A 14,052-nucleotide genomic window follows, 5' to 3' on the forward strand; every position below is an offset into this window, starting at 1 on the left:
CGCCCTTACGATTCAACCGTAGGATATACATTTATAAGCAAATGCAGATTTCCAAGCTATATCCCTTCTAATCTCGGGGCAGTGATATCCGTTTTCTTTGCTATTAACAGTGTATTTTGTAAATTCTCAAAATATTGCACTAACATAGGGCTGATACCTTGAATAACAACTACATTATTCATTTAAATTAAATAAATAATAAATGCAGATATCTATAAATCTAATTACTTCTTTAGCTCTGGTGGATGGGCTTTGCTCATTGTGATATTTTGCCGATTGTGGACCCTCAACAAATTCTCTGAAAAGAACCGGCAAATCGCTTTGTTTACGTCCAATCTCTGTGGATGAGAAGCTTAGCTTTTCGATAAAAATTCTTTCATCATTTTCATAGTCTCTAGTGGACACATCAGTATAAATTTTAGCCATATTATCAATTAATTATTTTCTATGAATATCTATGGAAAAGAAGGTTACAATTACCGATGAAAAACTTTTATCACATTAATCTTTCATAAATAGAGTTTTGGAACGACTTAATGATTCTCCCATCAACATCTTTAAAATGTTTTATATTGACGTCATTGTTTTCTGTGCACATTGTTTAGCGCCATATTTGATAATATAAGTTGGAAATTTTGAAGTAAAGTCGCCTACATTTTTGTAGGATTTTTGCCACTCATAAGAATTTTATACCGTGAAACGCTTTAATGAAGTAAGCAATTGTTTGTCAGTTAACATATTTTAAGGAAAGAACTCGGTTTTTGTGAAGTTTTCTAACATCACATAATAATGTATTCATTAATCATTTGTAAACAACTTACAACTGTCAGTTTTAAGGTTTATGCACGATAGAATTATTCTTATTTTTGCGAAAGTATTAAATGGATTGGAAATTTTGAGTGTGGATTAGACACTGTGATTTGTACTACCATGAATATTTAACAGACCAAGCACAAACTCTTGATTTAGCTAGAGTGTGACTAAAATGGGTAGCGAAACCCGGGCCGGGCCGGGAATTTCAAAACTGAGAGCCGGGTTTTTGATAAGTACGAGATAAATACTCATTCTTTCTTCACGAAATTTACAGACATAGTTTATAAGTATAGGTTTTGCCTTCGCTGAGAATTTTAAGTCAAAATGTTTTGTTTTTCGATGATTATCGCCGATTGTCCTTTTCCAGGTGACTAAAAAGTTCGTCCCAGGAGGAAATGGGTAGCGAGCCCGGTTTACTCATTTTGGCGATTTTAAGCTTAATGCATCGAAAGTGTTTGTGATATTTGCATTTAATGGTTGTTTATTAACTTCAAATAGTTAAATTGTTCAATAATTATGAAATTAAATGTCAATTATTAGGGTTTTTGTCATTTTTCATAGACCCGGGACAGGTCAAAACCGGACGCGTTTGCCCGGGACAAATTAATAATTCCGGATTGCCAGAGAAAGAATGTAGATTTTTTTTCAGTCCCTGACCGAGATACATCTAAGAAATAAATTGGAAAAAATTAATAAAAATATGCAAATCAAAAAAGAGTCATTTATATTTCAATTATATGTCATTATCTGATAAGTATTTCGGAAATAAAAGGTTTTTCCCGGGTGAACGTGTCCGGATTTCGACCAATCCCGGGTGTTCAAAAAATGCGTATATTTTCAATAATCGTGATTTATTACTGCAACAGTTAAATGTTTTAGGTAGTTTAAGTTCAATTTCAAAGATCCAAATGAAATAATTGTAAATATGCTGCCGAAATTAAGTTTAAATCGCCAAAATGAGTAATCTGGGCTTGCTACCCATTTTAGTCACTTGGAAAAGGACAATCTGTGATAATCATTAAAAAACACAACATTTTGATCTAAAACTTTCAGCGAAGGCCAATCCTAGAATAATTAACTATGTCCATAAATTTCATGAAGAAAGAATGAGTATTTATTTCGTGATTATCAAAAACCCGGTTTTCGTTATCGAAAATCCCGGCCCGGCCCGGGTTTCGCTACCCATTTTAGTCACACTCATTTAGCTATGCAAGTTTTTTGTAACTTGAATAAGCCAGATAAAAATCGATTTTACAATATTAAAGCTTTTGAAAATATCTGAAAAAATTATTTCTTTAAGTTTCTCATTTGTATATATTTATTAGAAATGGACGTAAAGTTGAAAGTATGTGAATACTCATAGTTGTACAATGGACTTAAGAAATTGGTGACGGGTTGAGGTTGTTATGTTCAGATTCCATTCCCTATCAACCCACATGGTTACGAACTGAGTGGTATCAACCTGCTCTTTTATTTATATATAGCATTGAAAATGACCAATGATGCCAGCAATGAAAATAATCGCATTTTCGGGATGACCTGTCCATTCCTCAGGACGAAATACTGTCAAAGTTCTATATATATTCACTTGTTAAAGTATACTTCCCATGCATGGGGATCGAGATTTTGAACTTCTAAATTTTTAAGACTAAATCAGAAATACCCGAGCCATTAAACTAAAGTGACAAAATCATGATGTCAAATGCAAAGCCTTGTTGACTTAAGACTCAAACGATAGTTTCTTGACATGGAGATTGCATTAAATCATTGTAATTTTTTACTTGAGTATTTTTTTCAAGTAAAAAAGTTCTTGCTTTGATTCAGCCTCCATGTTGCTATGCACCTCAAATGATTATTGGGAGTTTGGAATTTTTTGACTTGGAACCCTAAATATTTCTTAGAACTTTTGAAGTTTGAAAACTGCAAAATTCAACCCAAATTTCCTCTGATCGTACACATTGTCTATGGCACTTGCTGAATGAGTGGGGATTCGCGCTACCTCGCTGCGCTCGCGAAATATTATCAGCATCCTTTGAAATCAGATCTCAATTAGTATGAATAGGTAGAATTCACTTTTAGAATATGTAAAATACCAGGTTTATATGTTATATTAGCAAAACACAGTCATTATTTTAAATACTGGAAATCGAGCATTATCAGGATATGATTTTCGTAAACTGTTTTATATTCAATATGCTGTTAAATATTGATTTAGATTTGAGTATTTTGCAGCAATGTTAATTTTCTTTTGAATCTTTTTCATAATTCAGGTCGGAAATGTCTGAAAACGATACGTATACAGTATTTGATACTGAGACTCAGCAACCATTAACAGTTACTGTTGCTCAGGGAGGCACAGATGAATCCCACGGTACGATACAATATATAACTCAAGATGGCGTCCAACTTCAACAGATCACCCAGCCCGGTGGGGAAATTGTACAGGTGAGATGGACCTTATTGTTATGCATAGGTGTTTGCATGTTCTATAAAATATTTATTTTAAAACCTTAACTAGGTGTATTTACATACATGTATAATTTCCTGCAAACTAACATGTTTTCTTAAATTCACAGGAGGGTCCTCAGGTATGAAATTACATTGTCCTCTTGGGTAATTGGGAATATCTCTGTTAACTTGTTAAATTTTTCACAAATTAATATCACTTTTATTTAGAAACTTTTGGTATTTGGTCCTTAAAAATTCCTATTTTTTTGTCAAAAACAATGCATCTAGTAAATTGTTTGAATACTGTACACATGAAATTTTGTATCCTTAAGCCTTATTCACTCCATGCAAAAGTAGAACAGGTTAGGACAACTCTGTAATACAGTATGTACTACACTTACAATTAGAAAACATGATAAATTTCAGGAAAACTTGATCCTTTTTGGCATGTTTGGTGACACGATTTTCTGTTTTAGGTTAAAGATGCATAATTTTTTTTACTGATCATATTCTCATTCAGATAGTGATTGATAGTAACTATGTTTATACAAGTACTAGATGCAGAGCACTTGAATATCCATAATTTAGGGTTGTTGATTTGCCCCTTTCTTAATGCAAAATAGGCATCTTTTTCCCCTCTGGCTGAATGATGTGATATAAAATTAATGATAAAGTCAACAAGATCAACCCCCTCCTGCACCCTTACTTCCCACCACCCAAATTAAAAGTGAAAAAAAAACAATGTCATGAAAGTTGATCACAAAAATCAAAATCTTATGAGCTTTTTGATAAAACTTTGTTTGTTATAAATACATTGGTAATTTTCCAAATTTTAATGGCTTCTGCCCCGAGACCAAAATGTGTTGTAAGAGCCCTATATGTTTCTTTGTGACTCATCTTATATAGTTCATTAGTTGCACTTTGAACATATTTTAACAACTTTTAAAATACTTCTAGGTTGCAGATGGAACACTCTCAAATATTTCAAACTTCACAAGCGTCTCACAAGGAACAACCCCCATTGCCCCTGGGACAGGCCAGATTGTCCAGACCTCTAATATTGTCCAGCAACCAAACAACTTAATGGTCCAAGGCTCCCCCCAAGTCAACACCACAGCACAAATGACCCCAGCTGTGGGGGTCCCCCAAATGTTGTTCCTGAATCAAGTGACTGTAAATGGACAAACTTCTTTTGTGCTTGTGGATGCTAACAACAAACCAGTGCAACTTCCTCAAGGTATGGCACCTTCCAAGATTTTCCTTAACTTTTGTTCTTTAACCATTAGTGACATTAATAAAATAAAAAAAAATTTTCCTGTATTTTAAAAGAAGGATTGTAATAAGCAGGGATATTTATCAGTTCATTTTTATTAGGTTTATGTGGATGTTATTTTTGATATGATATTCATAGAAAAAGTGATGTCATTTGGAATTCCTTGCGAATTTCTTCCGAACTTGCAAATGAAAATGGGATTTAAAACATTGATTTGGTTATCAAGCAAGGGTTTAAATTAAACATTATTATACTGCATTAATATGAAAAATAATCAGAAAAACCTCCCACTTTTTGTTTCACTAGTTGTTAAACATGATCACAACATGTTTAACTTACATAAATGTAAGATTGTTGTTTTTATTTATTGACATCATACTAATAAAATGATGTTAGCTTTGCAGGAAATGTTTCATTGTTTTATGATGATTTATCATTAGAAGATTTTTTTTATGAAATAATGAAATGAAAATACATATCCATTGACTCAGTTTAAATTGTATATAATTATCATAAGTGTTCAAAATGTTACTGGTATTATTATAAGTGTTCAGAATGTTATTGGTACTTTAACTTTATTTTCAAAATTTGTGAAGATTACCACTACTTCTTCAGAAGCCTTTTACATGTTGTAGAAGTTCAAAGAAATAATTTTAAAATGTTTTGATTCATTCTCTCTTTGTATTGTAGGTATTCAAGTAATAAATCTCCCCACACAACCTGTCAACCAGCAGGTACCTGTGGTAAGTAGACTGACCACTCGTACACTTCACACTGAATTATAGCTCATAAAATAATGGTATTAGGAGTGTTCATAGACAACTCTGATTGAAATAGCTTGCACAGTCATGTGTTTTGCTTTATTCTAGTATCATTTAAATTACCATTTTTGCCTTGTTTTAAGTTAATTAACGAGACATTACAAGTAATTCAGCATCATGTGATCTTTCTTGTAATGCTAATTACATTTCATGATCAGTTTTTACAATTCTCTGCTTATAATTTCACTCTTGATACTTTTGATTTCCATTAAATAATTTTTATCAGAACTTATGACTTATTAATGTAATATCGATGACAATTGAATATTTAATGTCATTATAGGCAAACGATACAGGTGAGGAACCGCTCTACGTTAATGCCAAACAGTATCACAGAATTCTGAAACGGAGACAGGCTCGGGCAAAACTAGAGGCCCTAGGCAGGATACCCAAAGAGAGACAAGTATGTAGACAAAGTTTCAAACTAACATACATTCATCTAAAGATAATTTGCAGCCTGAACATTTTGATCTTTTTTTTTGTTTTGAAAAAAAAAAAGGCATTGTATTTTTATTGTAAGTGGGTGATCACATTTAAAATACTGAGGATTATTATTTTGAAAAACAACATGAAAAACAACACCATGAAAAGTATGACTCATCTTAATGATAAGTTGATATTTTTTTTGAATAAAGTATTAAATTTTCAGGTCAACTTACTAGTCTGTATTTTTGCCTAATGTAAATCCTTATACTTTTGTTTCAGAAATACCTGTATGAGTCAAGACACAAACATGCTTTAAACAGACAGAGAGGCCTAGGTGGTGTATTTGTCAAGGGGCCCAAAGGTGGGGCAGGAGGGGGAGAGGGTGCAGGAGAGAAGAGTAATGGGAGGGACAATCGCTCCTCCCCTGCCCCCGTCCACACCACTCATGTTCCCATAGCTATCGCCCCCAGCTCATCTCAACCCCAGAGTTCAAATTTCAACATGTCACAGCTTGCATCTGGTCAGATTTCCAATGTTTCTCTGAGTGGGCTACCACCCAATATAGCACAGCAAATTTCTTCAGGACAAATTACCATTTCGACACCTTCTGGCATTCTTAATGTGAACAATATTAATAACGGAAACAACGGAGAGACAGTGGACACAAAAGGAGATTTTATCACTTCACTTGCCACATAAATGTAAATTTGTCTATTTTTCATGACTGTGTAATATTTTCATATCATTTATCTATGTCCATTACTTTTCATATTGTTTTTCACACCAAAACTGCCTGAGTTTAAATGTTGTTTATAATAATGTATCCAAAGTATGTTTGACATGCAGAAATCAGTTTTAGACATGTAGCTTTTATTTAAATATCATGTTCATGACTCCTCAATAAACCTATTGAGCAAAGAAAACATTTTTATTTCATTTCTTTAGAAATAAATTTCTATTTCTTTTAGAAATGTCTTAACCAAAAAAGAATGATTTATTCCTGACATGGGGAAAAATACCCAAACTTTGATCTGTTTTCATAAGTTATTTTTAAGTCAAGTGAGTTGCTCAAATAGCCTATTACTCAAGTGACCTTTTACATGGGTGACCTATTACTATCTCTTGTCTGTAAGGTGTTGGTCCATCACATTCCTGAACTTTAAGTTTTTTCGGCTCCTTCTTTAGAATGGCTGGGTGAATTTAACCTGAATTTGAAATATAGCACATGTTTATGAGGTCAGGATAAACAAAAGTTATAAATTTCACGATTCTGGACTGAAGAAGAAAAACCAAGCCTTCACAATAAATTTTCTATAGCAGGAAAAAAAATTAGCAATGAATTCTGTACAGATTTGTGAAATTCATGGCTTTTGGTTCAAATTGAGGTTAAGTTCTTTTTCTTGGTCCAACTCAAGTTAAAGGTAACGAAGTTTGTACTTATGTATGCAGTTCAATACATGTAATATTATTTAAAACGGAAGATTGTCTAATTGCATACCAAATATAAAAAGTATAATTTTCTTTTCATCAAGACAATCTTCCGTTTTAAATTTAATATTACAGGTATCACTATTGAACTGCATACACAAGTTCAAATTGCAATTAGATATTCTATATGAATTTTTCATCATGGACTGTTATCTTGCACATCAGCTGTTTAGGATGTAAATGCTGATTTACATCTAACATGTTCTCAAGCTAGTAAGCATGAGACTGAATGAAATGTTTACGCTAAAATTATACAAAAATAGTGCATGTCACTTAAGTACACCATTCAGAATCAAGTCTCTCTCCTATTCGATGAAATAAAAAAAAACTGTTCAGAGGGGAAAACATTAAATTAGCAGTTGGCATGCACACCACATTAAAAATGTAAAATACGAATGACACTTCACGGCAAGCGAAATAATTGATGGTAGATATTCTGGGCTTCTTAAAATAAGTCTTTCAAAGAAATACCAACAAGAAAGATATAAAGTTTATTTCAATATTAAAGGCAGAGTTCCCGCAGAAACTGTTATGAAACGTAACAGAATACTTGTATTGTAATCCTAACATAATGTATGCATAAATCAACTCTGGAAAAACAGGACGATTGTTACTGAACAAGGACACTAGGTCACTATTTAAGCCATCTTCAGCTTATTTAATTATATACTTATTTTTATTTGTTTGTGTATTTGATGGATAGCTTATTTATTTATTTATTCATTTATTTATTTATTTACATGCGTTTATTTACTAAATATTGGGAAAGCTTTAAATTGATACCGTGATTAGATTTTCTAACAATCCAGAATGTTTGTAAAATTGTATCCTACAAGACTGTATTGCATAAAACAAATGTATGATACTCCTCCGTTCGCATTTATAGTGGCATATTTCTACCCCCTACATGCAAGATAAATTATGTTCACATGCAACCTAATTATGTTAACAGGCAACCTAATTATGTCAACATGCAACATAATTATGTTGACATAAATATCTTGTAGGTAAAAGTACAACTCGCATGTTAACATAAACAAGTCGCATGTTGACATAAATAAGTAACATGTTAACATAATTATCTTGTTATAAAAAAAATATAACATAAATAAGTCGCATGTCTACATAATTATGTTGCATCTTGCATCCACGATGTCAGATACGGGCGTTAGTAAGTTAATTAAACTATATTAAAATTATATTTTCTTATAAGATTGGTAACTTGCATGTCAACATAATTAACTTGCATGTTGACATACATAATATGTTGCATGTTGACATAAATATGTTGCATGTTAACACAATTTATCTTGCATGTAGGGGGCAGAAATATGCCACCATACGCATTACATACTTTCTATGTTCAATGAGCAAGAGCCATCTTATGCATAAAATGGCCCTGTACTTATATCAATTTTAAAATTAACTATCACCCTCTTTCCAATTTCATATATCAAAATAAAGTAGACACTTGGTGCTTTCATTTTCTATAATAAAGTTTCGTTTTGAAAATCCAGATATAGGAAAACAGGTTTGAGAAGTTGCGATGTTCTTGAAATTTGCAGAAAACATGCGTATTTGACTACCTTCAGCAAAGAATTAAAATATGAGCACAGCCCACGATCCAAAAAATAAAACATGTTTTTTGATCTTCAAAAACAGAGCTTTCATTATTTATTTGCATATTTTGGATCAGAGGTTGTGTTCTATATGAAATATTGAAAAAATGCTTCAACTTTAGGTCATTTTCAAAGAAATGTACATGATATGAGGAATTAAATGACGCATTTTATGACGACATAATGCATTGACTAGATGAGAAATTACGTCACAATTAATAGATACGTGGTCACCAACATTCCAATTGATAAATACTGCATTTCCAACACAAACTGATCGGTTTTGAGTTTTCAGAAATTCGCAGGGCCAAATAAGGCCCAAAGTGGCTCTTGCTCTTTATTATATAGTATCTTATAAACACTTTTCATTACGTGCGCCATTTGGTCTGGCTGTATATCACATGGGAAACGCCTACGTGTGTGGAAATAAAATGTTGTATCCACAAATGGTAAAACCTTGAAGATTGTAGGTAGATTTACTAAACCTCAGTGTGTAAAAATTCAAAATAACAGTTTCGCGTTTTTTGTTGTTGAAGAAGAGTCAAACGTGAATATTTGTGAATTGAGAGAAGGTTAAGAAAATCTTATTATTAAAACTATATTTTGAATTCTCTTGCATCATTTATAAAATGATGTGAAATATGCAATTTGAATAGTGTACAACTATCTTGGATATACCATTAATTAATGATAAAATTCTTTTAACTTATCTCACCTATGTCACAAAGGTGACCAGAATGTGAAATATGCAATTTGAATAGTGAATAAGCTACTTGGATAAACCATTAAATAATGATAAAATTCTTTTAACTTATCTCACCTGATGCCCCACTAAGGTGACCTTTTGCTCTCTGTTTTTGTCTACTCATTGTTCGTCAGCTGTAAATGTTTACAACTGACGAACAATGATAGACAAAAAAGAGAGCAGAATGTCACCGAGTTTACCTAGGTATCAGCGTCAACAAATTCTGGCATAAAGCCCTTATTGGAAAAAAAGGAAGAACAATTTTCAATTTCATGGTCCCATCCCGAGAGATTCAATGGGTGCTTAATCAAGTAATGCTTTTAAAATCTTTTTTCTACTATTTTTCATCGAATATTCAAATTGTAGAATACTAGTAATCAAAATAACTTAAATAAGTATTGAAAACTCTAACTCTACCAAAATTGTAAAATTTAAGAACCCTGAGTCGGGGTTCTGGCTCCAGGGCCATAACACTTAGACGAGCTCACTTTTGATCTCAGTCTCACTTTTACAAATAGAACAGTAGAATATATAGTGGAAAAGTAAAGCTGAGATCAAAAGCGAACTCATTTAAGTTTTATGGCCCCGAAGACGTTTGTTAAGATTGTGCTCCAATGATTGATTTTTTTTTCAAGTTCAATACGTTCAAGAATTTTTCCCTCATATGGGAGTAGTTAAAGCGTCTCTATAGTTGTGGAGTATGGATTGATCCCGAGGTTTCGGTTTCGATTCCAACTGCGGGTTGTAAGTGGAGATCGCTCCTTCTGATGAGACCACATAAACTGAGGGCCCCTATCGCAGTATAGCTGTAAATTCAGTCCCCCATTGCCAATTGTTGTGGCGTCTCCATACGAAATGAAAAATACGATGGCCAATATGAGCCGTCAAAATACAAGAAGTAGCTCTATTATGTTTTTGATTTTGTTCCTTCTAAGTTTACAGATAATCTTCCCAATAAATCTAAGGAATGTTAAGTAGTCTCGAGTGTATTTTGTCTCAAGATTTGTACATGTACAAATTACTATTACTACTTCTTGTGTTTCGCCATTGATTCTACGTACATAATAGAGCTACTCTTACTTGTATTTTGACGGCTCATATCGGCCATCGTAGAAAAATTCTCGAAAGAAAGGAACTTATCAACAGAGCTTCATCCTTAAAAAAAAAAGCTGGATAAGGGCCCTATCTTGCCATGGCATATGCAATTCAGTGACTTTACAAATGACACATGTTAAGACATATATCCTCATGGTCAGGACAATGTACCGTTCTTGTTATCCCCTGCAAGGGATTTGTAGAGGGCATAGCAACGCGCTTGTGTGTGTTTGTTACTCTTATGCGAAACGAAAGTGTCATTATAAAATTAGCATCGGAATCGATGTCGAATGCTGCCTGGATTTATAGATAATTTGAGTACGATTCTCTGTTATCCTTGGACTTTCGGAAGGCGTGGCATTCTCGACGTTTAATAATTAGCACTAAATTTACACAACCTTTCATTTGCTGTTGAAGGATACATGCGATAGAAATTCGGGCAAAGGTAAACGAGTGTAGCAAAGATCCAATGATAACATTTTTACGGCAAAGAGGCGGGCCTTAAGTTGTCTCATCGTTGTCAACAACAATTTAAATTTCTGATGTTATTTATTTCTTAAATAATGACAATTAAATGAATTAATCTATGTCGCCATTGAGAGACGCTAATTACGCTAGTGTCGAGAATACCACGCCTTACTGAAAGTCCAAGGATGACAGAGAATTGACCCAGTGCACTTCTCTATAGAGTCCACCCTTAGCTGTAGCAAAATAGGTTTCTTTTTTTCCCGCGACCATGACAGACACGTACTTCTTTTCGATCTTTAAACCGTAAACACTGTAAGTACAATTTGATATGGAAAAATTGTTTTCTGTTTAAGAACATATACTTTTTATGTAAAGTTTACCCCTTTTGAATTACTTTAAAATTAGAGATTCTTTTAATCTAACCATACATACCAATGTTTATCAACATGATATGGATTAGAAGTGATTTATGTGTTTTGCAATGATAAGAAATTAAAATCCTGATTCCCTGTGCATTGTAAAATGATTGAAGTAAATAGAAGATACTAAAGTACCTTATATGTATTTAAAAAAGTATGCAATTTTTTCAAATGTCTGGATACACTATGATTTTTATTTCGAAAATGTTTTGTTACCAATTTTTGAATTGGCAAATGTATAGTATAGATGTTCTTTCTTTTTCGAATTTTTTGAAAATTTATTTAAAATTTACTTACCCTAAAAAAATTGAAGAATTATCGTGAGTAAAAATACATTACTTTAAGTATCCAGAGACATTTGAAGCATTTTCAATATTAGGCAATGTCAGATTTTCAGAACCAGAGAATCGGAAAGTATATATAGTAAGTATTAGACATCACTTCGATAATTATTCTAAAGGGAGCAAATAATGTTTTAAAACGTTTTTGAAAAGAAACCTTAACAAAGATTCATTCAACATTGGCTTGACAAGATGCAGAGGTGCTAGAATGAATCTTTCAGTAGTGAAAACGTGCTGTCTGACTTTTTCTACCTTCTTGCCAATCTTGGCCTCCGTACAAAATGTAAGCGGCATGGCTACCTGTGTACCGCCTACAAATGACTTGATAGTTTGTCCCATTTGTTTTGATGTTTTTCGGGATCCAAAGACACTACCTCAATGCTTGCATACATTCTGTAAGTCTTGTATCTGTTCATATGCATCGACAACCTTGAACAAGATCCTAGGAAAGACTAACTTTATTTGTCCCGTTTGCCGGAAGTGCTACGACAACGTGGATAACATTGATGCATGGTTAGAAAACTTACCAAATAACCATTTCATTGTCACTTTGATTAACCAAGAAAAGATGGAAAGTAAAGAGATGTTGTGTGCTTATTGCAAGAGGCAAGAAAAAAACGAATCTGCAATATACTGGTGCGCAGAGTGCTCTGATAACCTTTGTGAAAAGTGTGCCAAGTTTCACAAGGTCAACAGACTAACTATGGAACACAAGGTGTGTAGTATTGAGGCCCAAAATCAGACTGAGTCATTCAGTTCTGTGTTATTTTGTAAACAACACAGCAGCAGGAAACTGGAAGTTTACTGTTTTGATCACGAGGAACCTTGCTGTCTGATGTGCGCCACTGTATCACACAGAAAGTGTGAAAAAGTCAGTAGTTTGGATGAATGTTCCTTATATTCCGCTGAAAAGGTACAGAGACTGAAAACAGAATTTGGCGAACTTAAAAAAAGATGCGAATCAGAGGTAGCCCGCGTAGAAGATGACAAGGCGAATTTCAAGAAAGAATCAAAACGCATAGAGGCCAGAGTTAAAGGTTTGACTGAAGAAATAATACAGACCTTGAGAGACAAAGAAAAGGATGCCCTTAATGGTCTGGCAAAAACTGAGAAGGAACAGACACTGGTATTACAGACAAAACTTGAAGAGTTACAGACTGTTCAAGAGAAGCTGGAACGAAGTATTCAACTGCTCCAACATTCTGAAAGATTCAGCAAGATCGCAATGTTTTTAGAGATCAAGAAGATGGAAAAAGAAATATCGGATATCGATTTACGAATCAAAGAACTTATGAAAAGTTACAAAATACCAGTTTTAAACTTGCATTTGAATGAGTTTGGGCGAAGTTTTCATTCGTCGTTAAATTCACTTTGTGAAATTGAGGTAAAATTGAAGACTACTGGCATTGACTATCGGTCTGCAAAACTTGTGTTGGAAAAGTCACTGAATGTTCAAGGAAGCTCTTGTCTAACGGATATTGAGGTTATTAATGGTACTCATTTGGTAACGACATGTCAGGTTAGTAAGATGGTATATCTCTTGGATGCGGATGGTACCTTATTGTCATCAACTCCACTTCCTAGCACTCCCTGGGCTATAGCACCTCTCCGAAAACATGAATTTCAATTCTGTGTCACAACGCAAAATCCCAATCTTGTTGGTATTTACAAAGCAGATATTCAAGATCCTTGCATTACACGTTGTAAAGAATTACTTTTGCCCAATACTGCATGGGGTATTTGTACATTTGAAGATAAAATCATCGTTTCCTTTTGGGAAGGAAAAAAAACAAGTATTTAGAGTTTATGATGAAGAAGGAAATTATATTAAAGAACTCCACTCGTATGGAAATTCAAGTTGTAACGGAATCCATGCAATTTCAGGGAGATATTTGTTTTCCCTGTTAACACTGACCACCTGCACTCGAATGATCTCAGTAGTGTTATGGGTCAGAATAACCCTAAATGCCAGCAAAGATCAATCACACAGTTTAAACTTAACAATAATTTATTTACAGTGATATACAAATCTTTAAGTACAAACTTAGCAAAAATCTAAAAATACATACATCAGAGTGTCCGTTGCTGCACACAAT

The 14,052-nt window shown here is 33.4% G+C and overlaps 2 protein-coding genes across 3 annotated transcripts; both read left to right on the forward strand.

Moving 5' to 3' along the window:
• The first annotated feature begins 583 nt into the window (after positions 1–583).
• Positions 584–6,704, forward strand: LOC134276649 (nuclear transcription factor Y subunit alpha-like). 2 transcript variants are annotated; one of them, XM_062758919.1, is made up of 7 exons: positions 584–712; positions 3,084–3,258; positions 3,390–3,401; positions 4,219–4,498; positions 5,225–5,277; positions 5,639–5,758; positions 6,061–6,704. In XM_062758919.1, the coding sequence occupies exons 1-7, from the start codon at positions 708–710 to the stop codon at positions 6,478–6,480; spliced, it is 1,065 nt and encodes a 354-aa protein (XP_062614903.1). In that variant the 5' UTR covers positions 584–707; the 3' UTR covers positions 6,481–6,704. The 2 variants fall into 2 exon arrangements, with proteins under 2 accessions (XP_062614903.1, XP_062614904.1); XM_062758920.1 differs by lacking the exon at positions 3,390–3,401.
• Positions 6,705–12,219: 5,515 nt separating this feature from the next.
• On the forward strand, positions 12,220–13,757 carry LOC134276647 (E3 ubiquitin-protein ligase TRIM33-like). The gene has a single exon (XM_062758918.1). The coding sequence runs from the start codon at positions 12,249–12,251 to the stop codon at positions 13,755–13,757; it is 1,509 nt and encodes a 502-aa protein (XP_062614902.1). The 5' UTR covers positions 12,220–12,248.
• Positions 13,758–14,052: the final 295 nt, after the last annotated feature.

This window comes from Saccostrea cucullata, unplaced genomic scaffold (genome assembly GCF_032062105.1).
Source record: "Saccostrea cucullata isolate Sc308-1 unplaced genomic scaffold, CSIRO_AGI_Scuc_v1 ctg15968, whole genome shotgun sequence".
NCBI classification, from domain to species: Eukaryota; Metazoa; Mollusca; class Bivalvia; order Ostreida; family Ostreidae; genus Saccostrea; species Saccostrea cuccullata.